The 27,225-nt window shown below is 43.9% G+C and overlaps 1 protein-coding gene across 5 annotated transcripts in view; it reads left to right on the forward strand.

The window, feature by feature from the left end:
• Nucleotides 1-27,081, forward strand: part of col22a1 (collagen, type XXII, alpha 1) — a 71,312-nt gene extending 44,231 nt beyond the window's left edge. For all 5 annotated transcript variants that reach the window (XM_004564369.5, XM_012922778.4, XM_012922779.4 and 2 more), the window contains 27 exons: nucleotides 338-442; nucleotides 1,689-1,733; nucleotides 2,243-2,320; nucleotides 5,386-5,421; nucleotides 5,501-5,554; nucleotides 5,722-5,766; nucleotides 6,809-6,835; nucleotides 6,907-7,020; nucleotides 7,327-7,380; nucleotides 7,538-7,591; nucleotides 7,699-7,752; nucleotides 7,844-7,897; nucleotides 8,065-8,118; nucleotides 8,267-8,320; nucleotides 8,430-8,483; nucleotides 8,572-8,616; nucleotides 10,156-10,209; nucleotides 12,843-12,896; nucleotides 13,076-13,129; nucleotides 16,807-16,878; nucleotides 16,988-17,023; nucleotides 17,293-17,337; nucleotides 18,393-18,572; nucleotides 18,681-18,747; nucleotides 18,849-19,031; nucleotides 23,719-23,796; nucleotides 23,879-27,081. In XM_004564369.5, the coding sequence (XP_004564426.2) occupies nucleotides 338-442; nucleotides 1,689-1,733; nucleotides 2,243-2,320; nucleotides 5,386-5,421; nucleotides 5,501-5,554; nucleotides 5,722-5,766; nucleotides 6,809-6,835; nucleotides 6,907-7,020; nucleotides 7,327-7,380; nucleotides 7,538-7,591; nucleotides 7,699-7,752; nucleotides 7,844-7,897; nucleotides 8,065-8,118; nucleotides 8,267-8,320; nucleotides 8,430-8,483; nucleotides 8,572-8,616; nucleotides 10,156-10,209; nucleotides 12,843-12,896; nucleotides 13,076-13,129; nucleotides 16,807-16,878; nucleotides 16,988-17,023; nucleotides 17,293-17,337; nucleotides 18,393-18,572; nucleotides 18,681-18,747; nucleotides 18,849-19,031; nucleotides 23,719-23,796; nucleotides 23,879-24,072 (1,944 nt within the window). In that variant the 3' untranslated portion in view covers nucleotides 24,073-27,081. The remainder of the gene's footprint in view (nucleotides 1-337; nucleotides 443-1,688; nucleotides 1,734-2,242; nucleotides 2,321-5,385; nucleotides 5,422-5,500; nucleotides 5,555-5,721; nucleotides 5,767-6,808; nucleotides 6,836-6,906; nucleotides 7,021-7,326; nucleotides 7,381-7,537; nucleotides 7,592-7,698; nucleotides 7,753-7,843; nucleotides 7,898-8,064; nucleotides 8,119-8,266; nucleotides 8,321-8,429; nucleotides 8,484-8,571; nucleotides 8,617-10,155; nucleotides 10,210-12,842; nucleotides 12,897-13,075; nucleotides 13,130-16,806; nucleotides 16,879-16,987; nucleotides 17,024-17,292; nucleotides 17,338-18,392; nucleotides 18,573-18,680; nucleotides 18,748-18,848; nucleotides 19,032-23,718; nucleotides 23,797-23,878) is intronic.
• The last annotated feature ends 144 nt before the right edge of the window (nucleotides 27,082-27,225 follow it).

The following is a 27,225-nucleotide window of genomic DNA, read 5'->3' on the forward strand; positions in this document are numbered from 1 at the left end:
ACTGGTATTGGCAGAGAAACAGACTGCTGAGAAAAAGAGTGACCTTGTATGTCCTCCATCATTGTTTCAGTTTGTGAATTCATTTGAATCCTGCTGCAGCAGCTACATGTAGGAGTAGCAATTCAGAGCTCTTTGTACTCTCTCTGCAGTTTTAATATGAAGGACAAGGTGTATAATAATTATAAGACTGAGATTTAAAATAATAAATGATCATACATAGAATTGAATTTGACTACTTTCAGAATCCAGAGCAACAGAAAAAAAAAGTATCTGAGGCATCTGCTTTGCTGACTTGAGAGACAAAAGCAGAATCTTTTTATTCCATTATTTATTTTAGGGGGAACCTGGAAAACCAGGACAACAAGGTCTCGCAGGACCACATGGAGAGCCTGGTTTGCCTGGACCTCCTGGACTACCAGGGAAGGGGAAAGATGGACAAAATGTAAGGCACAGCTATGTTATTTACTGAATGTTTACCATAGTTCATCCTACAAATATAATGATATTTAAAGTCATTTAATACAATATCATATTATAGGACAGTGCCACAATTATGATTAGAATAGATCAACTTGTCTGGATTTCAGCCCTTCTGTATCACATTAAGATTTTTTTCATCTCCATCACCATGGCAGCTGTATCCATCTCTTATACTGTCAAAGGCTACACCATGGAGCCAGCTAACACAAGTTAGAAAGAGGATAAACAAAAACAAAAAACACCTAAAATTAGAGCACAGGCTCTTTGTAAGGGCTTTATTACATAGCATCCATAATATTTTTCCAATAATTCAAATGAAATGGTCAGAATGGCACAAACACAGACAAGAGGTGTAGCCGACTGCTACTGGCTACACCCACCCGAGGACAAAATTAGCTCTAAAGATGTGCATGACCGGCTTGTAAACAAGTTTTCAAGGCTGAAGTTGGTATTTGAATGTTGGAGGCTGACTCACTTTTGCAGCCAACCTCAAGTGGCCTTTAGAAGAACTGCAATTTTAAGGAATTTTGCATAGAATTTTTATTCATTTTTCCTATTTGTTATTCCTAAGCAGTTTACCTTCAGCTGCTTTAAAGTTTGGGAGAATTATCCTGGTGAACACTGCCAAACCATATTATTTTCTCTTTTTATTTGATTATTATTTGACACTTGGCAAATCTTATGAAGTCTATCTGCATTTTAACAACAGAAATGTATGCTTATCGAGGTTAGGATTACCTCTCCCATGTGACTGTGCCTCAGAACAGTCTTTTGTATTTCCACATGTGTTCTGCTTGTAAACATCTCCTTGCCTGTTGAACCGCAGCGTAATATGAGCACTTGTATGAGGCAGAAAACAAGCCTGAGTAGGCACATTTTGTGCTGGAGCTCAACATGTGTCTTCATCATTTTTCACCGTGATCCAAACATGTGGCCGTCCTGCTGACGGGGCAGAGCAAACAGGAAGGACATTGTTAAGACATATAACATTAAAACAGCAGAGGGGCACAACGGATTTGCCTCACAGCAGTTTTCACTCCCCTTTTTTTTCTTTTTACTTCTTTTACAGCTGCCAGGTGCGGCCCTGAGGCCTCGATACAGTCACGTGCATGAAGAATAGGAGCTCTTTGTGGACCATAAATGATTTATTCAAAGATGTTTAATTGCAATATTTTGGTTAATAACCAATTTTATTTGTGGTATTACAGGGAGACCCGGGGCCACAGGGAATCCAAGGACCCCCAGGGCTGAAGGTAATGTCAGTTCAGAAGTTTGTAAGAGTTTTCTAGGTCTCCTCAGCTGCTCCGGTTTATCATGCACAGGTGCTCCTTTGTTGATGTGGAAAAACGTTCTTTTTTTTTTAGTTGTTGTTGCCCGAATGAGGAAAAAAACAATTCATCTTTGTAGAAAGCAGCAAAAGCAATTCCCGTGTCCACTGCTCTGTGACCGTCGCTCTGATTATGACTGCCTCTTTGTTGTGAAGAGCTTGATGTGAAAGTTTCAGCACGCGTGAGGCTGGGAAGGGGCATTTGGTGGATTTATGGTGTCAAACTGCTCACCCTCATCACCGAGACGTTTTCTCTTCTGACTACAGAAATGTCTTAGATTGTATTTGTTTTATTCATTTTTTCCCCCAGTCACTCAGAAAAAAGTTGTATTTCTGGGTTTGGCAATCATTGCTGAATGCAGTGCGCCAGAACCTTAGCTAAACATACTGGCAGCTGGAGGGTGAAATAAATTTAGCTTTTTCTTTTCGTCCCAGGGTCAACCAGGGTCAAGAGGAGAACCTGGGTTACCAGGGGACAGGGGTCCTGCAGGAGAAGGCAAAGTAGGACAAATGGTACGTACACCACGCCACAGTGATCCTTTTGACCTTCAGATCACTGGTAACCCGTCTAAGTTAGTGTTGTTGGGTTTTTTTTTGGTTTTTTTTGTTTTTTTGCCTGTCCCGTTTGGCTCTTTTGCCATCAGAATTATTGTCTAAAGGCAAAAAAAGATGCCCAATGGATTTACTTTACCAAATTGACCATCCCAGCCTTGCCGTAATGGTCCATTTGATCAATCAATCAATCAATCAAAGCTTTATTCGTCACATGCAGGTTGCCCTGCAGTGAAATGGGACCCCCCCCCGACCTTACACATATAGCACAAACATTACATGGGGATACAGGTCGGAGATTGGTAGAATCAGAGAAAAACATTGAAATGTACATTACAGTGGGGAAGTACAAGAGGAAAAAAGAGACCCCTACTCATGCTGTGCTTCCATGGTAGGACAGCATGAGAACAGGAAACAAAAAACTCCTTTGCACAAAAAAGCACATAAATGTCCACAGCACAACATTGTGAAGACATGACAAGCCACAGGGGTGGGTGGGGGGTGAGGAGTAATCCGAAGAAACACAGCAGCCACCCTGCACAGCGCTATCATTCCAGCGCGGCACACAGACCCGCCGTGTTCCCTCGCCGGAAACAAGCATCGAAGGCGTTGGAAAGGGAGGGGGGATGAGTGAGTGCCTATCAGTGTAAGTGTATGTGTGTGCGTGTCCATAGTTCAGCGGAGACAGTGATTCACCTTTTATTGTTTATTTTATTTTCACTTACTGAATACGGGACAGACTTGACTGGGGGAAAGAAGGGGAGAAAGAAAGAGGGAAAGAGAAACAGCTGAGAAGAGGGACGGGGGAGAAGGGCAAAAGACAAAAACCAACAGAACGGGCAGAGAAAAAAAAATGCATATATCAATCACCTGGATCACCTGCTGAGAAAGAAAAAAGAAAACAAGCAGAAGAGAACAAGAGTAATAGAATAAACAACATCACAATGATATATGGGAATATGACAGTAAACACTAAATATTAAACATTATTGTGCAGCACATAAGATCAACAGAACACAGTGTGCTTTGAGGTAGGAGCCAAAAAGGGTGTAGTTTGTGGGTGTGATCACCCGTGTGTACACCTGTGAGCATGGACGCGTTTGTTTTTTGTTTTTTAAAAGGTTCCTTCATGTAATGATCTGCTAGAGGGTGTGGGGGGGCCACAGCCCCGTCCTCCAGGGCATGAAGCAGGTATGGAGGAGATCAAAACTCCAGACATCCAGAGGCCCCCAGAACACAAGAGACCAAGGAAGACCAACAGAGGGGCAGCCGCGCCACTGTCCCGGAAAGAGCTGAGGAGAGTCCCAGATGAGGGCTCACTCAGCAGCCGCGGAGCAGAAGCCAGGGGGAGTTGCAGTGACGCGCCCGTGAGCTCCACCGGCAGCCAGCCGTGCCTGAGTGACCGAGCCCCAGGCCGAGAGGCCGGGGGCACCCCACCTCCGAAGTGGCCCGAGCGAGCCCCAGGCTCCAGGCCCCGATAAGCGGCCGCCAAGGAGTGAGCCGGTGTGTACCTGGACGCCCATCCCCAGACACAAAGAACCACCAATGCACCGATGTCTGAGGGCGTCTGCCACTGGTGGGGGGAGATAGGCCTCCAAACCTTGGAGGGCCTGAGGTGTCCCCAGAGAGGTGGCGCCTGATACCCAACCTGACATATAGACACAGACATACAGGCACACACAGATACAAACATCCATTCCCACCCTCATGCTCTCATATGCACTTACTCCACACTCAACCAACGTGGAGACAGACATAAAGAGACGCTGTACACACGATCACACTCCCAAAGCGTACTCTACAAACCGGGTCTAGGTACTCTTGCCCCTGGAGGGGGGAACTGCACCCAGACCCAGGTGGTGTTTCCCTTTTCCCTGCGGTGGGGGGAGGCAGACCGCCCCGACTCCGCAGCAGCAGGGAGGCCCCACACTCCAGACCGCAGTTGGACGGCCAACTCCTCCTAGCCCCCCCGCTCCAGCAGGCCGCAGAGAATGGGGGTGAGAGAAGACTCCAAACCTCCCTCCACCCGCTCATTGTAGTGTTGATGCATGTGTGTTTTAAGGTGCATTTAAAACCCAGGAGGGCATGGAGCTACCTGCCAGAGAGCAGCAGGTAAGCGCATGGTCCCTCCTGCTAGCCCTCAATGTCTACGTGTATTCAAAATTGAGAGGTGGGCAACGACGCCAGGGGTGGGGTGTACACCCTGATGGTACTTTGGACTCCGTGTATCGTGCCCACCCCAAGATCCTATATGTATGTGTAATGAGAGTGTGAGTAATGTGAATGTCTAAGTTGTGGGATAAAATTGAGGCAGAGGCAGCCAGAAGGGGACAGAGGGGGGGGGGGGGGGGGGTAGCCTCCTCTGCACCCTGGTGACATACCCCTACTCCAAGGCCCTGCATGTGTGGGTGGTTGTGGTGGAGCGGGAAGAGGGAGGCAGCTGGAGATGGGGAGGGAAGGAAGGGAGGGGAAGTGACCCCTCCCTGGGGCCAGCTTCCCCGCTGACCCCAGTAGGCACCCCCATACTCCGCGACCCACCAGGGAAAGGGGGCCCAGGCCCATCCAGACCGGGGCCCAGTGCAGCAGCGCCTCCCGGCCCCACAGAGCCTGGGACAGTCCACCCAACCCCACCACAGAGAAAACTGCACCCACCCCACCATCCACTCATCTTCCAGACTACATAAGACAATAAACACCCAGGCTGAGATCTTCCTCCACCTCTCCTGTATCTCCCCCTCCTGCAGAGGGAGCTCCTGAGGAGAGGAAAGCTCCTGCAAGATGTGACAATCTTCCCCACCAGTTGAAGAGCCCCCCAGGTGGCTCGATGCGCCGGCGGCAGAGTGTTGTTAATGCCCATCGTATTTTTGTTTAATTTTTTTTCTCTGCTTGCAAGCACCAAAGATAAACTCTAATGCCAAAATATGTAACACTTTACTGGAAATGTAACATCTCATCGTCTAGATCCTGAAGATTTACAATGTTGCTTTAACGTTAGCCACAAATTTCACCATGACTCTTGTTTACAGGGACCTCCAGGACAAACTGGACCATCTGGACCTGTGGTGAATATTTACTGAAGCATTTTTTAAATAACTCCATGCTATTATTGTATCGTCTTTAACGTGCATTTCTGGGTTTAAGGGTTTGAGGGGTCCACCAGGTGTTGCTGGTCCTCAAGGCCCAGCAGGTCACAATGTAAGTCCAACACTGAAATATTTACTCATAAATAAGTTCATTTATGCTTCACTTGTCTTGACTTGTATAACTCTCTGCAGTGAACCACAGTTTTGGTGGATGCTGATGCATGCCTGTGATCTTCAGCTGATAGAAAATGTAATGTGTGGCTTTTTCTCCAAATGTAGGGTCTGCCAGGAAGGCCAGGAGAAAAGGGCTCACCAGGAGAGCCTGTAAGTACACACAGCGAGAGAACACCAGGCTACATCAGAGCTTCTGTTTCTCCAGCTGTTTGCTTAGTTTTAGTGCATGCATTAAATATAAAGCGGGATATGAGAACACTTTGTCCTGTCACTATCACTAGGATCATGTGAGTTATCAGAGCAATTTTTGTTGGTCGCAGCTTTTTTTCATGAAAAGGTTCTAAAAAGGCCTAAGCTTAGCAGCTAAATATGTTTCTCAGACTTTAACATGACACAAAATAGACATAAAATGAGAGCAATATTGGAGAGAGACTAAATTACTACTCAGATTGCTGTTTGAGCATGCTCGGGAGTTTGGAAAACTACATGCAGTGTATGGGGGTTTCAAAGTAAGTACAAAACATCAGGCCTGTTGCTCGTCGGTCTAAAACCTTGGTTTGCATCCAGCTCTTGTTTGATGGCCACACGCTGACTGCAGTGACTGATTGTGGGGGTGTCAGCGAGCTTCCTCTGAAGGTTTTTCAGGTGTAGCTGTACAGCAAGGATGAGGGAACTTAGTCATTGAGGAGGGGCTCAGAGTAGTTTGGGTGGTTTGGGCATCTTATGTGTCCTCTCTGCCTTGACGTCACCTCAGTATCTTACCAGAAGACCTGGAGGCCATGACCTGGGCTCCTCTGCTTAGACTGCCACCCCCACGACCTGGACCCAAATAACTGGCAGGAAACAGATGCACGGCTGAATGGATGTTGCTTTGTGTTAACATGTTCATCCTACCAACTTTATAAGGCTACATTTTATTCTTGTTAAAGATTAAAGTCAACCTTAGAGTGTCACTAATGTAAATGGTCAGCTTCTGGCTGCAGCTCGGGGAAATGGGAATAAAACTCTGGAATCTAGTTTTAAAGTTGAAGTTGGAAATCTTGAGAGTCCACTAGAACGCAGAATTCATTTTGGAGCAAGATGTTTATATTCTATATATATATGATACTTTTTTTGGACACAATTTTGGCTTGTGCACAGATCCCTTGATGTTACTTTGTTTCCATTAACTCATTTATTTTCTGTCTCCCAGGGAAAAGCCCCAGACTTTGACCCAAAGGTAAGAAGCCATTATTTGATATGATTTGATATGTGGATCATTTGATGACAGCGTGTCTGTGCCATCTTTAGGAGTTTTGCTCAGACTGCCCTGCAGGACCACCGGGACCACCTGGACTCCCAGGAATCCCAGGAGATAAAGGACAACAGGGACCTGCTGGGAAAAATGGAGAAGATGGATACCAAGTGGGTCAAAGTTATTAACATGTCATAATTAAAGTGAATGACCTCACTTCACTTCTCTTGCCTAAAGTCTATTATAATGTAAAAGCATGTATTTAAGCACATTTTATAAAGTGTGTGTTTGCTGCCCTGTGTGAGTCATGAGGTCAGAGCCTCGCCATCCGTCACAGCAGGTGACGGATGGCGAGGCTCTGTCTGCATCATTAGCTCGGCCTCCTCTGGGGGGTAGCGGTGAGCGATTAGCAACCAGCGACGGTGCTCGCCACTGTTGGCTCGGACAGAGACTGATGGTCTGCTGTGTCACTGCAGGGCCCGCCAGGACTAGCCGGACCTCCAGGGGCCCCCGGAGCCGATGGAGGAAAGGCATGTGTGCTCACTTACTGCCAAACTTATTAGCTGCTTCAATCAGGTTTTTTTTTTTTTTTTTACATCATTCAGACGTTAGGGAGATATTTTGAACTTTATTTTCTCAAGCCTAACGTTTTTCCAACCAAATGCTTTTCTCTTTTTGTCACCACAGGGTGTAAAAGGTGATCGAGGACCTGCTGGAAACCCCGGAGACAAAGGGGACAAGGTGTGTTTTTCCACTGTGACATTTCCAACCTTCCTCTCGCTGTGTTTGAAGAAACATCCAATGCAAAGTCTTCAGCTCGATTTTAATGACCATTATCTGTTTAATAGGGTCACCCGGGGCCTCCTGGTCATCCAGGTCCTCCTGGATTAATGGGTACACCTGTAAGTCGATGTTTCAGCCTTGTTTACAACATTGTCAGAATACGTGAAAAGTGAATATTGACCTCCACTGACATCGTCTCTTCCTCTTCAGGGTAACGATGGGTTGCCTGGGCCTGCGGGCCCCCCAGGACCCCCTGGAGAAAAGGTCGGTTAGCACCCTGTGTACTTTCTGCTCAGAGAGCCCATTACCCATGTGTCATTATTGTACAACCCGCTTCCCTCTAGCGTGTAGGTCACCGTCCTGTGCCGTAATAATGGCTATTAATCATTTCTTTTTTGTTGGTGACCCGTTTTTGTGTTTGTTTTCACCAGGGCAAAGAGGGTCTCAAAGGAATCCAGGGACCACCAGGGCTTCCTGGCTTGATAGTAAGAAAAATCATGAGAACGTAAAGCATCATGAATATGCAGTTCCTGCTGGATGCTGTGATTATTTTAGGCAACAATATAAAACCATAAGTGGGCCTTTGGGTCTTTGACGCTGCAGACCCTAAATAATTGTTTTCCTTTATCACAGGGGCAGCCTGGCAAAATGGGAAAAGATGGCAGACCAGGTGAACCAGGAGAACCTGTAAGTTGATGGAAATGACCCACAGAGCATAAAAAGTTTGAACACTAACTGGAAGATATTGTCTGTATTTATTTATACACACATACTCACTCAAGGTGTTTCCTTTCAGGGCAAACAAGGTGAAACTGGACCCCCAGGAAACTCAGGGCTCAGGGGACTCCCTGTAAGTAGCCAGCAGTAGATCTGATAGAAGAACCTGGTGATATGCAAATTGCTGTGACTGATTCGCTGCACCTTCTCTTTCTAACCAGGGCTTCAAAGGCCACAGAGGAGAACCTGGAGCTCCAGGAACTAAGGTTGGTTTGCTTTTAATGTATTTGAGCAGAGAGGTGCGCTGTTAAACAAGAATAATATGTTAGAGACATTACAGGAGAAAGAGAAGGAGTTATAGGTCAGTGTTAATGAATGGTCAGGTACAAAGACTGAAATCATAATGATTAAAACGCAGCCAATGACCAAAGGAAAACTTCAAAATACCAGTTTAAAGACATCTGGCTTTTGAGAGTAACACATAGAGACATGATGGATAATTCTGAAGACATTTTTCATTTTCTCTATACCTGTTTATTATCTTTTCCACTTAATTGAATAACTGACACATGAAACGTAAGGAAGTTGATAACCACCGTTGCAATACTGTCGCCTACTGAGGCTTTAACGTTTCTTTCAGCCAGTTACCACAAAGAAACGCTGGCTATCTTGAGCTTGCCTGGTAGTCTAACCCTCAGTTTAACTAAAACATAGCTATTTTTCCTTTTTCATGCAGTATCAGACTCCTAAAGCAAAGTAAAATAACCCACCGCATTACAGACTATATCAACTATTGTAATGCCACGACTAAATACAAATACCGAGAGATTCCAGCAACAAGACGGGACACAGTTTCTCCTTTTACTTCACAAGTAAACAGCTGACCTTAAAAATGCGAGCTAAAACCATTTTGAGATTCTGGCAGTGCAAAAAAGCAGAAAATCTGCACCAGTGCAGTTTTATTTATGTTTTGTGACAGCATTTTTTTTCCTGAAGAGGTGTGCAGTTTGCCAGACAGCGTGATGGGTCCTGAAACAACTACCCAAAATAATCTTGGTGTCTGTGCAGACTTGCTGCATTCATGTTACCCTCAAGAAAAACCAAGTAAAACATGCAAATATAATCAGTGACGGTGCGACAAAGGACAACAAATGTAGCCGCGAGTGTCGTCGTTGGTGGCTTTGAAAACTGCCGCACCGTCACTTTCTCAACTGCTCACAAATGCATGCAGTGTGAAACTGGCGAGGAGTGTTACTTAGTCTCTGGCTCAACAGCCTTACTCACAGCAGGGGTGCAGGGTATAGCACACAGCCACGTTCGCTGTTTAGCTCGCCGCACTGCACCGTCACCTCATATCTGACACCAGCCCAGAGGCTCACCTTTTTTTTTTAAACACCTGTTTTAATAGAGACTCATCACACCTGCTGCTTTCTTCTGGATTCTGTCAAAGCCCCGTGACCAATAGCATGGCTCATTACAGACAAGTCTGAGTGAGTCACAGCGAGGCAGGCAGCCTCCTCGCCCTGCAGACAGCTTATTAGAGGAATTGTTGCCGTAGACACAAGACTTACCCTTCATTATCACCTCCATGTAAATTAAACTCAATCTTAAAATTGAAAGTAGATTTTACAAGTGCAGAATGTCTCAGCGTAGTCTGGAAGCATCATATAGATTCTTACAGGAAGCTCTCTGGTCTGCAGTGTTGTGTTATTCTTATAAGCAGCAAAGGTTACATTATGAGTCATCGTAATGTAACCTTCATATTCTCTCTTTGTTTAGTTGATGTTTTTTGTTATGTGGCACAGGGAGAAGATGGAAAGCCGGGATCACCTGGACGTGACGGTAAAGCTGGGAAAGAGGTACGTGGTGGGTTTTATCAAATTTCGCTTCCTTCCTTTCTACTTTAAGTGCTTAATGCATTTTTTAGAGAAGTACTCAGGCCAAGGTTTATCACACAGCTGCCCTAAACTAACAGTAGTGGGAATTAGCAACCAGTATGTGCAGTTTTTTAACTTTAACATTATCGTTTATGAGTTTTCTAGAAATTTTCAAATGTACTGTTTTACAAAAAAACCCCAAAATATTATTATTATTTGACGAAACTGCCAATAATTTGCCAATTAATTTACTTGCATTCCTAAACTGAACATTTTTTAGTGAATGAATGTTATGCTTGATTAATTTCTGAGTGCTGACTCAAACTCGGGTGTAAAGATGTAAATTCAGTTACTCTCCTAATAAATAACTGTCACACAGCTGTGTGGCAGGTCGTGTGGGACACAGTTGCAGAAATCAGAGACAAAGAATAAACTAAAAGACAGTTGTATTGCCGTCCTAAAGCTCAATAATTCACAAACTCAAACAAAGAAGAAGCTGCGAAAACGTGGAACACGAGGAAGACGCTGCGAGAGGAGAGGACGTGACAAAGGGTAGTGGAGGACAGAGACAGTAAATACACAGGAAGGTAATTAAGAAAGTGGAGACAGCTGAACAAGAACAAATCAGGAATAACAAGACAGGGGAAGCAAAACTGAACACAACACACAAGCATGAAAAGGAAAACACAGTGATTCCAGAAAAATCAAAACCCAGAGATCATGACGATAACAATATAGCTCTTAGTTTTAAACACGTTTGACAGATTTCTTCTTGTTTTTATGACGCTCTCATTCATTTATTAAGCACTGTACATATATACAGAAAGGGGCACCACAAGGAAAAATGCAGCTTTTATTATATTCAGTTTTCAGCCCTTATGGCGCACTGAGGAACAGACAATACATTTAAAGGAAAGAAACGTACACATGAAAAAACCCCAAATAAACCCTGATAATGCCTCGACTGCAGCTCTCTGATATCCCCCCTGCTGTAAACATTTGTCACCCCCTTCAAAATCCTCCAGCACGTTCTGTCTCAGTCGCTGAGCTCTTGACTGTGATCATTAATGTTGTCTGGAAGCAGATGTATTGATTGAGGGAATGCAGATAATAAAAAAGTTTCTTCCTGGCACACCGTCACCGGCATCTTTAATCATGTCTTTTATAACGACTGCGGCCAAGTCGTGGCAGTGCCGTTTTTATCTTTTGACACTGTGTGAGAGTTGTTTTGGTTTTTTTGGGGGTTTTTTTTCTCTCTTCGTCAAAGTGAAAACTCGCATATACACTCAGAAACTGCAGGATTGTTATGCCCCCATTTTTCTTGTGGCACGGTGTGCAGTAGCACTTCACAAAAACCTCTTTCACCAAGCTGATCCTCTGGCTGTGAGGCAATGAGACAGAATGTTCTCACAGCTCACGTCTCCTGAAGTAAGAATATATTTTTCACCTACAACAACAACAATTCCCATTTAACAGCCTCCTACAGGAGAGGCTGCGGTCCAGTAAGGCTATGCTACGTAAGGAGATCAAATTAGCCCTTTGCATGTTTCTTTCACTATTGAGCAACACAGTCGACTGAGTGCAGCTCAAACTGCCAGGTCACAAATGAATGACCTGATGCTACACGTGATGCTACTTGAATCTGGAAAGCATGCTCCAGTGTAAGAACTGGTGTTTACACCTGCGGTTCTTTGGCTACAACGTGGCGATGCAGCGTGGTTTTTCCCATCAAATGCAGGCTCTGCAGGCGGATGCTAAAAGAGGCTGAGGAAGCTTTTCACTAAATGAATTCTGAGCTTGCTTTATTATAAACCGCTCTGCATAAATCAGAGGCCTGTAACGGCCGACTTGTCCAACAGGCAAGAAAACGGCAACAATATTTCTGTGAGCAGTAGATATTGTGGTATCCACACTGTATTTCAGAATGTGATTAATCTCCACTCTCTGCTCAGATTCAGGCAAATGCTGCACAAAGTAATTTTACAAAGCTTCGTAATGTATTGAGCCGTACTGCTAAAGCAACACAAGAGTTTCTCAAAGTCAGTCATCTGATCTCAACCCAACAAAGCACGTTTTTCAGTTACTGAAGACCAAACTGAAGGCAAAAGACCCAGAAATGGGCAACAACTGAATGTGGCTGTAGTAAAGTCCTGGCAGAGCATCTCAAAAAACGAAATCCAGCGTTTGTTGATGTCCGTGTGTTATAGAGGAGCCAGTGACACCTTATAGAATGGACCTAAATCTCTGGCACTGTTCACCTTTGATTACTCACTTGCGCTGATATCAACTGCTTTAGCGACGTTGGGGACCAATCAGAGCTTTAAAAAATAAAAAAAAATAAAAAATTGGTATAAACAGCTGTAAATTGTAAATGTTAAACGGCTGAAGAAAATAAAATACATACAGTATATAATACGAGCAATAAAAGAAATAAGTATCTTCATCTTTCCGCCAGTACACATTTACTGTAGTGATGAAAAGATGCTGCTCACTCCAGAACGGAGGGTTTTGCACTGATGCTAATATTTAGCATCTGGCCCCCATTTTGGCCTAAAGATGCGATAAAATTCATTCAACCAGTTTGAATGCAGGGTACTAATGTTGTCTTCTTACAGGGTCTTCGGGGACCTCCAGGGCCAGAAGGACTTTTAGGCCCAAGAGGAGAGCCGGTGAGTCATTTTCAGTCACTGGCATGGCTGTCTGATGCAGAGAAGAGACAGCACGGTGTCACGCTGACAGATAGGGACATAAAGTGGCACTCAAGCTGTTTCTCTCACTGCCCTTCCTCATCAGTTTTTTTCCATTATATCTTTTTTTCTTCTTCTTGTTTTTTTAACTTGTATCCCAGGGCAAGCCGGGTGAACCGGGACCGTCAGGAAAATCAGGTCTCCCCGGAACACCGGTGAGTTTCCTCTTCCTGTTCTGCAAAATCTTTGCATTCAGTTTTACTGTTTTTTCACCTTTGATGTAAGAAGCACGTATCCCTAATTTAACTCTGTGACAAGCACCCAGAGAATGAATGAGCTGAAGCAGTATTTTCAGTGATAGCAGAACAGGCGTACATGAAACTGAAGGCAAGAGGAGACTTTTTGAAGAAATGAGCTGTCAGATTTTGATGGAACATCAATGTTGCTCTGACTGGGGAGGGAACATCACTTTCCCTTGAGTGAGGAAGGGAGTTGGCCGGGTTGCTGCTAGTTGAAGAAAAGAAACCCTCAAAGTCAAGTGAATCAGGTGATCGTCATTTTCTAGAAGACTCATCTAGTAATTGTGTTTTGACGCGCACCCACAGAGACACGCCTAAGCTGAGTCTCTGGTGACAAAAGGTCTGAATTGTCTGGTGATGCAGAATGCAACCAAGGTTATTGGAAGGTTTTGCACAGAGTGCCTGATATCAGGGGAAAAACAACTCTGGCTCACAAGGTTTCCTTCAGGGATGATTTTACAGTGAAAATGTGAGTGTGTGAGGATTTGGAGAAAAGCCAGCAGTGACAAAGCTATCGGTTAAAGAATTGGTTCACATTTACATTTTGAGTCTGTCAGGAAACAATATTCAAATGAGCACTTGAACGCTAAACAGGTTTCATTTGCTGTAATTATCAGTCCTGTTCAAACTGGCCATTAAATGATCCCTTTCTAAACTGCTTTGAACATAATTGACTGTAATCAGAATCTACATTCAGAGTTCACTTGAAGCAGTTGTGAGGGTTAAGCATCTTACCAAGTGGATATCGGAGTTAAATGAATTCTCTTTGCATATTTTCCTGAACTGTGTTTCCAGGCTCAGTTGCAGAGACTCAGTCTAAGCTTGTCACAGAGTAGCTAAGTAACCTTTATTAGTTGTTTAAGCTTAAAACGTTCATTCTGATTAATCTTAAAAGTAGAGACAGTGTCTGTCATTCCAACCATGTGCAGTGGTGCAGTACACAGTAAAATGAGATGACATCCCTACACGACCATGGTGCTACATATGACATATAACAGACAACCAACACAGGACTGCATAAAGTGCAATGTGCAAAAATTGCAACCCTTCCCCCTCCAAAAAAAACAACAACAAAAAAACAAAGGCAGTGCAACACTACATAGAAGACAACGATGTGGACCCAAGACAGTGCAATAGAAATGTGCAAAAAGAACCTTGGTGTATGAAGGTGTGTGTGTATGAGATTGTGCAGCTAAGTGCTCAGTAGTGACAGTTTGGGAGCTGGTTCTGTGAAAGGGAGACCCTTCAGCTTTCAGGCCTGTCCTCTGTGGAACGTGCTCCCAGTTTGGGAGCTGGTTTCACGGAAGAAGGGTCTGAAAGCTGAAGGCTCTCCATCCCATTCTGCTCTTAAATTCTCTAGGAACCAGAAGTAACGCAGGAGTCTGAGAGCAAAGTGCTCTATTATGGTGATATGGCACTATGAGGTCTTAAAGATAAGATGGAGCCTGATTATTCAGGGCCTTGTATGTGACGAGAAATTTTTAATTTTAATTTATCACGGAGCCAATGAAGAGAAGTGAGTATGGGAGAAACATGCTCTCTCTTTCTAGTCCCTGTCAGTACTCTCGCTGCAGCATTTTGCATCAACTGAAGGCTTTTCAGAGAGCTCTTAGGGTGAGCTGATAATAATGAATTACAATATTCCATTTTAGAAGTAATGAATACATGAACTAATTTTCCAGCATCACTCAGACAGGATGTTTCTAATTTTAGAAATGTTGCATGAATGGAAGAAAGCAGTCCTGCATATTTGTTTGATATGTGCATCGAAGGACATATCCTGGCAAAAATGACCCCAAGATTCCTCACAGTGTTACTGGAGATAGATGTAGCCACCATGATGTCCCCCAGTAGTTTCTTGGTGATGGTTTTGTTGCCATAATATGAACAATACTTCTTGCTTTGTAAGAGAAGCCTTGTATGTAGAATCGGTCCCAGCATCTGCCCTTGTTGCTACAGTAACACTAGGAAGAGCAGATGTTGGAGACTGCACTACAACCAAAGTTAATGCAACAGTGTGCAAGTCACCTTCGATGTGGTTACTTAGAAGATGGCGACCAGCCTGCAACAACTCAGTTAGTTGCTGTGACCATTATTGTTAGTAAATCTTCACCAATCTGTCTGTGAGTGATTGCAGTCAATCCGAGTCAGAGCAAACCTCCGTGTGCCAAACCTATTCAAACTCCTTGTGACTGAAAGTCATTACGTAGAGGTTCAATGTGCAATGTGTTCCCAAAAGCGAAACCCAGCCACCAAATTTATGCACAAACACTAGCAAGCTAGTGTTAGCCGATAACCTCTGTTAACCTCTGTGCACTGAACCTCTGAACCTTATAGGCTGCAGACACACAGAGCCACTAATAGTCTGTGCAAAACACAATGAAAGTTCCTCAAAAGGCACCAACTACACAAAGATGTTTCAGAGTTCATTGAGTCAAATTAGCTGAAGTGAAGCCCAATGGACAACCATCAGCATCAGTCAGAGAGACCATTCCTCTAATTCTAAGGCAGCTTTGTAAGTCATATTTCACATAGAAGTACTCTGCCCTTTTTTATACGTGGGTTTTAAATACACTTAGTAGGACCTGAGAGCCCAAACAGGAGAGAGCATGCTGAGCGTGGTCAGAGGTGAAACGCTGGTGTTAAATTACTCCTTAATATCAGGTGTAATAGTAAATCATCATGATTGCTATAAAACACCTCGCAGCAGTGACATTTTTAAATGCCGTATCATTAGTATGATAAACAAACCTTTATTTGAGGGTAAATAAATCCTGAAGCAAACTGTTTATTGTAAAGCAGTGTCACATTATTGGAAATGTCACAGCTAAACGTAGAGTTGGTAACGTCAGAGTACTGAGGAAAAGGCTGAAATATGCAGAGCGTTTGTTTAGTGATTCGTGCTGAAATCAAATCAGCTTATGTGTCGGTATCATGTGCAACGAGAATGTTAATAAGCTGTGGGAAGGAATAGCAGGACCTGTGCACCGACCTGTGGGCTGAAGGATGGTATCTTTGGAGGTGGACTAAATGTTGCTAACTGGAGGGCAGACGATATGCAGGAAGTTATCAGAGGAGTCGATGATATCAGTCAGCAGAGGAAGCAGATCAACAGGAGCAGCCTGGGGGAGGGAAGAGGGCAGCAACCAGAATGCAGAAAGGTTACAGAAGGAGATGGAGAGTGATTTCAGTGGATGGCGAAGGAGATGTTCAGAGGAAGAGTCAGATATCGACCAAAATGGTATCAGATGTCAGATTTACCACGCAAAGAAAAGGAAGGGGTGCAGTGAGTGGAGAGGAGCAGAGGTGATAGAGAAGCACATCAAAGATTTAAAATACAGCATTTTTTAAAAGAAAGTGTCGATAAAATGGGCATTAATACGTTTCTCCACTCTGTGGATGCATTAAGCAGCTTGTCTTTGAGCCCACGCGCTGGTTAGAAAATATGAATTTTAATGTTTTCAAGCCACAATATTTATGAAAATTTCATCCAGAGCTCTGCTGCATGCTGAGCAGGAAATGCAGCTAAATCTGCAGTAATGATGCAGCCCTGCTCATCTACATGTGACAAACATGTCTCTGCTGTCCTACAGGGTCTCAGGGGAGACAAGGGCGAGCCGGGCAATCCAGGGTTACCAGGCTTCAGTGGACCTAAAGGCCCCTCGGTGACTGCAAGATTATTTATTTATATATTCATGTTTTGATGTAAAGATTAATCGCAGCTCGCAAATACGAGCAGCTGTGGGTAATAATAGCTTTTATTTTGATTTCCAGGGTCCGCCCGGTCCAATTGGCCCAGAAGGAAAACAGGTAAGACTTTCCAAAAGAGAACTGATGACGTATCATCTTTAATAATAATAATAATAATAATAATAATAATAATGGATACTTTATTGATCCCCATGGGGAAATTACTTGTTTTTCTCTGCATTTGACCCATTCACTCAGTGAAGCAGTGGGCAGCCCACTAAGCAGGCGCCCGGGGAGCAGTGTGTAGGGACGGTACCTTGCTCAGGTACCGTCCCTACACACTATCTTTATATCCACACTAACATTTACTTGTCTGTGGTATTTTGTAGGGTGTGCCGGGCAGAGCTGGTGATCGCGGTATCAAAGGAGAGAAGGTGAGCAGCGCTAGGAGTGTAAACCAAATCAGTTTTGCTGACCACTTTCGACATACACACTTACACATTATAGCAGCGTGTGACAATTACTGATGTGCCACAGGATTTTGAGTCAACCAGACAAATATGCTAGAAATGAATTTATACGTTTCCCCCCAAAATCCTTTAAAGAAACTTAAAATAAAGAAATAAGGGGGAAACTAATGACTTTATTGTGCTGAGCACACTATAATCGCATAGAAAACATGCCTGTGTGTGGGTGTGTATGAACTGTGGGGCTGTAAATGCAGGGCAAACCCACACTGCCCACATGTGGACCATAGCATTTTTGCCTTTTTATGTCCACACTGTCGGCTTGCTGATAAACAGCCCTATTGGCTCACCTGTTGGCTAACCCATACAGACCCGGCCAACATTTTACTCCACCACAGTTTTCTATGGGCAGTCTACAGTGAGGTTGCCCATAGAAAAGCCACACAGGGCTCTGTAAGGGCAAATTTGCTTTAAATGCCACACTTTAAAACAAATCTGACACAGACAGCAAGAACATTGGAGTGTGTTAAAGTGTGCGATAAGAGGATGGAGGCGTGGTGTCTGCACCATTTTATTAAAACAATGCAGGTGTCATGATACGTAGGTCTACATGCTGTTAGATCAAAACCACCAATAACGTGTGAAATGGCATTTGAGCTCTTATGTGCAGATATGAATAGAAGTGTGTTTTATTATTTTGTCTTGCTTTTGATGTGCCTTGGACACAAAAATTGATTCAGTTTGTAACAGAAGATGGTTCTCAGTGAAGTGAGTGGTCAGAATCTAAAAGTAACAGCTACACTAAAAACAGCACCGATCGTGTGAGGAAGTGATCTTAACGAAGAGATCAGACAAATCTGAATTAGTTTTGGGTATTTTTGTTTTTTTTTAAATATGCACACTTCATGTATAATGTCAACCATCTTAAAAAACACTAACTTTTGCCCAGCTGCCTTGCTGGTTACTTTGGGATCATGTTCTTCGAGGCTAAACATTTATAAACATGGTGACATCTGTTCCAGGGAGATCCAGGTACAAAGGGAGATAAAGGGCAGTCAGGAGAGCCAGGTATGCCGGGAAACCCTGGTCCCCCTGGCAGGAAGGGCCACACGGGGATGATGGGCATGTCAGGACCACAAGGAGAAATCGGAGCCCCAGGGCCACAAGGACCTTCAGGAAACCCTGGCCTTCCAGGGCCCAGGGTGAGTCATAAACCCAGCTGAAATAGACTCTGAAACAATATCGGCCCTACAGCAGTATGCACAGCACCATCAGATGATAATTTTTCATTAGCATCTCTGCTTCTCCAGGGAGAGTCAGTGTCACTGGAACAGATGAGGCGGCTCATCCAGGAGGAGCTGGCAAAACAGCTGGATGGTGAGGGGTTCTTCTGGTACCCTTTGAGATATTTGTTCATTTGGGTTCAATGAGAATAACCTTGCTAGATATATTACGCTAACCTTTCTTTCTGCTTCCAGCCAAATTAGCTTATCTCATGGCTCAGATGCAGCCAGCACATGTGAAAAGCACAGCGGGCCGCCCCGGACCTCCGGGCCCTCCGGGTAAAGATGGCAGCTCTGGACGCCCTGGGCCCCCTGGAGAACCTGGGATGCCCGGACAGAATGGAGGAGAAGGACCCAGGGGACCCATGGGCCCTAAGGGTAGGACAAGATTCAGAGAAATGTTTTTTGGTTTGGTTTGCTGCTATTGGTTTGCTTATGATCGTCGGCTCATTGTTGTTTAGTTGTTTCCAAAACAAACACCCAAAATAAACCCAAAAGTATTGTGGTTCTCAACATTGTGATGAATTCCATAACATCTTTAAAGTTAGCGACAGGCATACTTTTAAATTTCTAAATAAAGCGCTTCTATAATACTGAATTAGCATTAAAATTAGCATTTTAGCATATTAGCATTCCAAACACATCCCTGACTAAATTACTTTAACTAAATGACGACACTAGCATGTTTTAGTATTTCCTGCCTGACTTATCAGACCACACACAAAATGTGTATCAACCAGCGACTTTATGTAAAAGATGGACGGAGCTTCCAGTTGTGAGTGCACAGTGTAAATTTTGTTAACACCTACTGTGCCGCATAGTGGTTGGCCATCTTGCGTTTCCTCTCAGTTTCTATTGCAGTTTGTGCATAAAACATTTTTGTGCATACTATATTTTAACACATTTTAATCATATCAAAACAACAAATCAGGAATACAAAAATGTGGCCAATATTTTGTGATATTTTACATTTTTATCCCCAAACGAACTCAAACACTGGAGTTTATCGAGTGAGCGTAGGCTGTTAGATCGCTGTTTACATCTCAATCCCAGGTTTAGAGTTTCCACAACTATTTACCTTGGAGGAGTTTGTCAAACCTTGTGAAATATGAGTCGATGAGTCAGTGAAGCTCACTTCTGTCCGATGACATGATGCTGAGGTGAGCTCTTGAGGTGTTGTAGAAAATGTCTGTCAAAGCACTGCTGCTTTTACTGAAGCTTTCTTTGAAGTGGATCTACAGTTGACAGACGCTTGGTGAATAAACTCTCATATGGTGTAAAAGTGTGAGTTAGCTGGCGTAATGTTAGCTTATAACCAGATTAGCATCAGTCTCGGACATTGTCTCCTGCCCCATGCATGAAGCTGTTGGAGAACTGGTGCTCGTTCAGTGACACACTGCTGCATCATGGGTGCACAAAGGAGCATTGCTGCCTTCCTCCCAGCAGCTGTTAGACTTTTTAACCATCATTGCTCCCAACAAAAGCAATACGATGTTTATATTCTAGTTGTTTATATCACTGCTGCTATTTGCACATTTTTTCTATTTTCTGTTTTTAATCATTTTTAAAATTAATATTTAATACTTAATTTAATTAATAATTAATTAAATTAATTAAACTTAATAACTGTACAGTTTTTGTCTCCAATGAGGGACAATAAAGGATATTTCTATTCTACTCTGTTGTATCCTGGCAGGTGTTTAGCCAGCTGGTGAGGTAGATGAAGGGGTGGTGGAGATATATAGTTTAAAACATCCATCCATCCATCCATCTTCATCCGCTTTGTCCGGGGCCGGGTCGCGGGGGCAGCAGCCTAAGCAAAGAGGCCCAGACCTCCCTCTCCCCAGCCACCTCCTCCAGCTTATCCGGGGGAATACCAAGGCGTTCCCAGGCCAGCCGAGAGATATAATCTCTCCAGCGTGTCCTGGGTCTGCCCCGGGGCCTCCTCCCGGTGGGACATGCCTGGAACACCTCACCCAGGAGGCGCCCAGGGGGCATCCTTGTCAGATGCCCGAACCACCTCAGCTGGCTCCTTTCGATGTGGAGCAGCAGCTGCTCTACTCTGAGCCCCTCCCGGATGGCCGAACTTCTCACCCTATCTCTAAGGGAGAGGCCAGCCACCCTTCGGAGGAAGCTCATTTCTGCCGCTTGTATCCGCGATCTCGTTCTTTCGGTCACTACCCACAGCTCGTGGCCATAGGTGAGGGTAGGGACGTAGATCGACCGGTAAATTGAGAGCTTCGCTTTTACACTCAGCTCCCTCTTCACCACGACGGACCGGTGCAGCGTCCGCATTACTGCAGCTGCAGCCCCAATCCGTCTGTCGATCTCCGGCTCCCTTCTCCCATCACTCGCGAACAAGACCCCGAGATACTTGAACTCCTCCACTTGGGGCAGGAACTCATCCCCGACCCGGAGTGGGCACTCCACCCTTTTCCGGCTGAGAACCATGGCCTCAGATTTGGAGGTGCTGATCCTCATTCCCGCTGCTTCACACTCGGCTGCGAACCGTTCCAGTGCGAGCTGGAGGCCCTCACCCCATGAAGCCAACAGAACCACATCATCTGCAAAAATCAGAGATGAGATTCTGAGGCCACCAAAGCGAAAGCCCTCCGCCACTTGGCTGCGCCTAGAAATCCTGTCCATAAAAATTATGAACAGAACCGGAGACAAAGGGCAGCCCTGGCGGAGCCCATCACCCACCGGGAACGAGTCCGACTTATTGCCGGCAATGCAAACCAAGCTCTTGCAACGGTTATATAGGGATCGAATGGCCCGTAGCAATGGGCCAGACACCCCATATTCCCGCAACACCTCCCACAGGACACCCCGAGGGACACGGTCGAATGCCTTCTCCAAGTCCACAAAACACATGTAGACTGGTTGGGCAAACTCCATGCACCCTCAAGTATCCTCGAGAGGATAAAGAGCTGGTCCAGTGTTCCGCGACCAGGACGAAAACCGCATTGTTCCTCCTAGTTTAAAACAGTTATTAGTAATATCTAGGTATTTAGAATGTCAGATAATAATTCCTTTGAGGTACACAGAGTTAGACCTGCTGTAACGTGGGTTGTATTCAGTGGTTGAGAGGAGGCTGCAGTCAAAAACTCCCGATGACACTGGTACTAGGAATTCCACAGTGCTTCTCCTTTAATAAACACACTCTTCACTAACCTTACAAGGCCCGGTTGAACGGCTGCAGTCTTGTCATACACGAAGCGAGCAGTGTTCATACAACCCGTAATATTACTTTGAGTTAGGGAGGTAAAGATATGAGGTCCATCTCAGTCTATACGTCCATGTGCAAGCACGTTTCTCCCACATCGTACAGAGGGCAGTGACACATACTAGTGACATCACTAAACATTAACTTGGGTTGTCTTAAAGAGACACAGTTGTGACTGTTACACTGTTTCTACATTCTTCTCTGTAGAGCTTCTTTCAGCGTGTCAGAGGAGAAAGAAGTCAAACTCCTGCATGGGGCTAAACTACGAGAAGATAACAGAACAAATGGGAATGAAATAAAAACTTAAAGTGAGAAATGGATGGATTATGTAGTGTGGGATTTTTTTAAAAAAATCCTTTTTTGTGCTTGTTAAGTCACTGATGAGGTCCAGAGAGATTTCATGTCAGAGACTGAGAGAGAGTGGAACAGCGGTGGTTGAGTTGAGACTTCGTCCTGTCTGCGTTTGTGCGCCTCACACCAGCTGCTCCTTTAAACTTTCATCTTAGGGCTCCCTGAGACAAAAGTTGTGCATGCCGTCTTCACAGCAGCTGTTTCAACATGACATTATCAGGTAACCACAGGTGTAACGCGAATTCTGACCCTGCTCCTTTTACACAAGCTAGTGTCGCTGTGGCCTTCATAGTGGCCTTCTTTCCTGCCTGTGACGGCGTAAACAGGACATAGTTAATCCGATCAATCCTGCCTGCGTTCACCCTGCTGTGACATGTCAAAATGTCTCCTGAGAAAGAGAAAAAAGAAAGAAGCTGACGGGTTTGTAGACGCTAAATGCCTGAATCACTGCGTGCATCCTGTTTAAAATTAATGGTAGACAAGCCCGAGTGGATTTTTATCTACTGAGGTCATTGCAGTCATTCTAAAGCCGATGCAGTACTGTCATAAACTAGCAGACTGGCTGTAATACAGAGTCAGTATGCTGTTTGATCCTGTGGGAGCTGATCAGCTTTTTTCGTTCTTCAAAGCAGCTTTTTGTTTAGTTGTCAAACCAACATATCCATAAATTTAAACCTGGGAGCAGAGTCCTGTACGATGAAGCGAGTTCAGCATGCCCAGCGTATCGTTCCGTTAGCTGATTCACAATTACAATCAGGAAAAAGGTCGCACAAAACTGGTGATCAACTTGTAACGCAGCAGCAAAATCATCTGACCAATCGTGAATATGGAAAGTGTGCTGGAAACAGAGTAGCTGATGTTTACAAAGTAAGATAAACCTGTAATATTAGGTGGAAAAAGAGTTAAATACACATTACAGACTTGAAAGTAACACAGCTGCTGCAGACAAAGCAGTGGTGAGAGTGTAGGAGGAAAAGAGCTGGAGTAGTTTAGATTTGTAAGCACTATATGAATCTGTGAGGGCCTTAAATGTTTTGGACAGTAAGACTGGAGAAGAGCGACTATATTAATAAAGTTCATCTTATTTGAAGCCAGGAAAGAAAGTTGGCAAAATGCACGTTTAATTAAACTAAAGGTAAATGTGCGTAAGACAGCTCTGGTGGGAGTTCAGTCTGAGAGCGAAGAAGAAATATCAGAAGAGAATTCAAACACAGGTTTAGACTTTGACTATATGTGACTAGGCAGAAAGCCGTGGTCACACAAATTAAAAATTTATATTCTCTTTTGGAAAACAATTCAATTCAATTTTATTTACACAGCACCAAATCACAACACTGGTTTAGACATCTAACGGCTGAAACTGAACAAATATGTAAATGTATGAGAATCTGTGATGAATTGAGCTGCTTAATGCAGGAGAGAACCACATCCTCGCCTTAAAACTGATAAACGTTGTTCATTCTGTTTCTGTTCCTGTGTATGTGTCAGGTGAGAAAGGAGCAACGGGAGAGAAGGGAGACCCCGGGATTGGTGAAAGAGGAGAGCCAGGTCCTGCTGGACCCATAGGTAAGGATTTTACATACTCTGACTCTTAGAAGAGCTGGTCCAGTTCTAATAAGTTTCCTTAATGCTCTACTTCCGGTTCCAGGCCCAGCAGGTATGCCTGGTTACGGCAAAGACGGAAGCCCGGGACAAGCCGGAGCCCAAGGAGAGCCAGGAAACCCCGGCCCCCACGGTCAGCCTGGACCTCCGGGCCCTGCTGGCCAGTGCGACCCAACCCAGTGTGCCTACTATGCCAGCCTGGCACAACGGCCCCACAACAAAAATGTGAAGGGGACTTAAAGAAGAAGAGCCAAGCAGAGTTGGGAGACCAGCTGTATTTATGAACTTAATCAAGAATCAAGAACTTTTTTTTTTTGTTAACCTCAGTACAGACGGCTGAAGCCACAGGTGCTGCCGGTCAGATTCTATGTTTTGATTTTGGTACGACGCTCGGGATGGATGGGGATTAAGCAACGTGGGAGTTTCTTTCTGATCTAATATGGGATAAAGAGGGCAGCTAGTTTTTTTCCCTCACTTGCATGCTTCCTGTAAATATATAGGAAGATAACACGGATGGCACGGCCCGAACATCAGGAGTAAAGATCCTGCTATTCGATATTATATCATTTCATCAGTAATCATCTCAGTCAGGTGCTTCGCTGCTTGCCTCACACCGTTCTGCATCAGCCACCCTTCACAAGTTAGCATCAGGTAGCACGTGTCATTCACTGCTCACTGAGTCAGTGACTGACACAGTCGCAGTAATTACTCAGTGTCACTTTTCCGGCCATTGATTGGGAGAAAACGGTGGCAGACGGTGAGATGCAAACAGCAGCAGTGGGTTTTGTGTCGGTTCGAGTGATGAATCAATTGCATTTCATCCACAGCAGCATGTATGTTGTTATATCGCATTTGTTTTTGGTGACACACGGATGCAAAAACAAACGGAAAAATAAAATGTCTTTTAGAGAAATGCGCCTTTAAAATAGTGCAGTTTGTTTGGCTCATTTAGACAGGTAGGAAACACGATTTTATTCTGGGAATAAACTGAAGGCGGCAGGAATGGCCTCTTTGTCACAACCCACAAATTAGCATCTCTGCAATGTCATTTCATGCTTTGGTGAGATTTGAAGGATTTCATTCCAGAAGTCTTGTTTGTATTTGTGCATGTGACATTTAAGGGTGGATATCTAGGGTTTTTTTGTGTTTTTGTAAGGACTTCATTTAAGTTTGCTCTTTTGACCATGAATATATGCCATGTAATGATTTGTTCCAGAAGATGAGACAGCAAACAGTGTCGCTGTTAGATTTGTGCTTTCATGTTTAATGAAGCGGCTCCGGTCACTCTCTCTGAGCTACACATAGACCTGAACAGCAAACAGCTTTGAGGAGGTGGTGTAATTGCAGCCTTTGTTCACCTTTCTTGAAAAGCGGCCTATTTCACTCCGCTTTCCCTAAACCTGTCACTTCCTCTCTGTCTCTGTGATGCTTATTAAGTGCCTGTAGCTCTGGCCTGCTCTAAAACACACACTGTTCTTATTTGTACCCTGAAACCTGAAACTGGAGAGCCAATCCCTTGCATCTTGATGATCGGACTGTTGTGGTAACAGTTTGAACAATCCCTTTATCTTATGTCCCTCACGGACCAATTAGAGTTCCTCCCAACCTCAGACACCTTGGTTATCTAGAACCAATTAAAAATAATGTTCGTTTTAAAAGAACAAAGAAACTCCTTCAAATAAAGACGAATAAAAGCATCTGAATGTGAGCTTGACAGATCTTACAGTATGATCTAATGGCTGATTATACTTTGTCATTATCTCTGTCTCAGGTTACATAACACAAGATCATTTATGAAGAGAGTGAAGACAGAGCCGTTTTCATAAACAGTTGAGTTAAAGTTAGTCTGTCAGTTTTGGAAAATGGAAATACATCATTGTCATATTGCAAATAGAAAAATGTTTACTCCACAAGCAATCAAATATAGCTTCGCAAAATGTATCAGTGCCAGAGGGGCGTTCCTAGCCTTGAAAGCTAGCAAGCAGCCAGTGTAGCTAGCCACAGAGAGCACACGTGTTAGACAAAGCTTCCGGTCTTTGTGGGGAAAACTTGCACGTTCTTGAAAACTACCTGGCAGATGATTGGATGAACCATCTAGCACAGGCCTGTAGATGCAAACTGTAGATTATAGCCATGGTGATGCCAAGTTTGCAAAGCCTTTGTATCACTTTTAGAAATATAGCAGTGTCTTCTCAGTAACAGGGTAGGCGATTCCTTACGGCACACTCTGCTTTATCTTGGTTTCTTTCTATAATGCAAATTACAATATATATGTCATGTGTGCAGAAGGCTGTAAACCAGAGATTGAGACTGCACACTCATTATCAACATCTTAAAGGAGGTCATGAAGTGAGCAGTAAGGTCATTTTCCTCATAGACTTTCCTTACAACTGGACCTTTTTGCAGCCATACGCTGACAAAGAATCCATGTATAAGACACTTCCACACTGGCTTCACTTTCAGATGTGGAAGCAATGTTCATTTTGACTGGTGCGGCTACAAGCACAGAGTTTAAACCCTGGCATGATTGTGGATCCTTCAATCCAGAAGTCTGACATATTACCGTAGCTGTTGCATATGTCTGCAACATTAAACTAATTAAAAATTACGTATTTTGTTCATTAGTTCATGGTTCTGGCAGGATTAGATATTCAGCTAGCTTGAATTTATCTTGCATTAATACCCCAAAATGAGTCATTCATAACTGTAGACTAAATAGCTAACTTAGAAATGCTAAGCTAACCCTGTTCCTTATTTTTGTCTCAGCTTTTACTCCACCAGTGCCTTCAGAGCAGCTCTTATAGTTAAGAGTTTCGGTACATGACAGCAATTTCAAAAACATGCATTCTGTGTAGAATCAACATGGCTCTATGTGACCTGCACTTTCTACCATTTCCATATGTTCCCTATCCCATATTTGCCACTGAACGATTTGTAAATTGCAACAAACCACCTGTCTGGTGGTTTTGTAAATGGTCGTTACAGTTACATCAGCAGATGTTGCATCAGCGTTGGTGAGGGAGAGTATTTGTAATGCATAGAGGCTGTAACTTGTACTGTTATACTGCTAAATTAATCAGGATTTGATCAAATAGAATCATGTTGTAATGAATTAACTGCATTTTATTAACCCTTTCCCAAATTTTCCTGATAAATCGGTGCTAAGATATTTTAAAGTAGTAGCATATTGTAAGTATTCGAACCACACCTGTACTGTATAATAAAGACTGGAACAGATTCATTTTATAACTCGGACTTTTGCCTCGTCATTTGAAAAGCCAGTACTCGTGCTCTTTCACGTAATGCTGAAATACAAGCAGACCCATTCGGTTTCATTGAATGTTCATCTCTTTACAATGAAAATGTTTATGTTATTCATTCAAGAGCTCCAGC

This window comes from Maylandia zebra, linkage group LG22 (assembly GCF_041146795.1).
Source record: "Maylandia zebra isolate NMK-2024a linkage group LG22, Mzebra_GT3a, whole genome shotgun sequence".
NCBI classification, from domain to species: domain Eukaryota; kingdom Metazoa; phylum Chordata; class Actinopteri; order Cichliformes; family Cichlidae; genus Maylandia; species Maylandia zebra.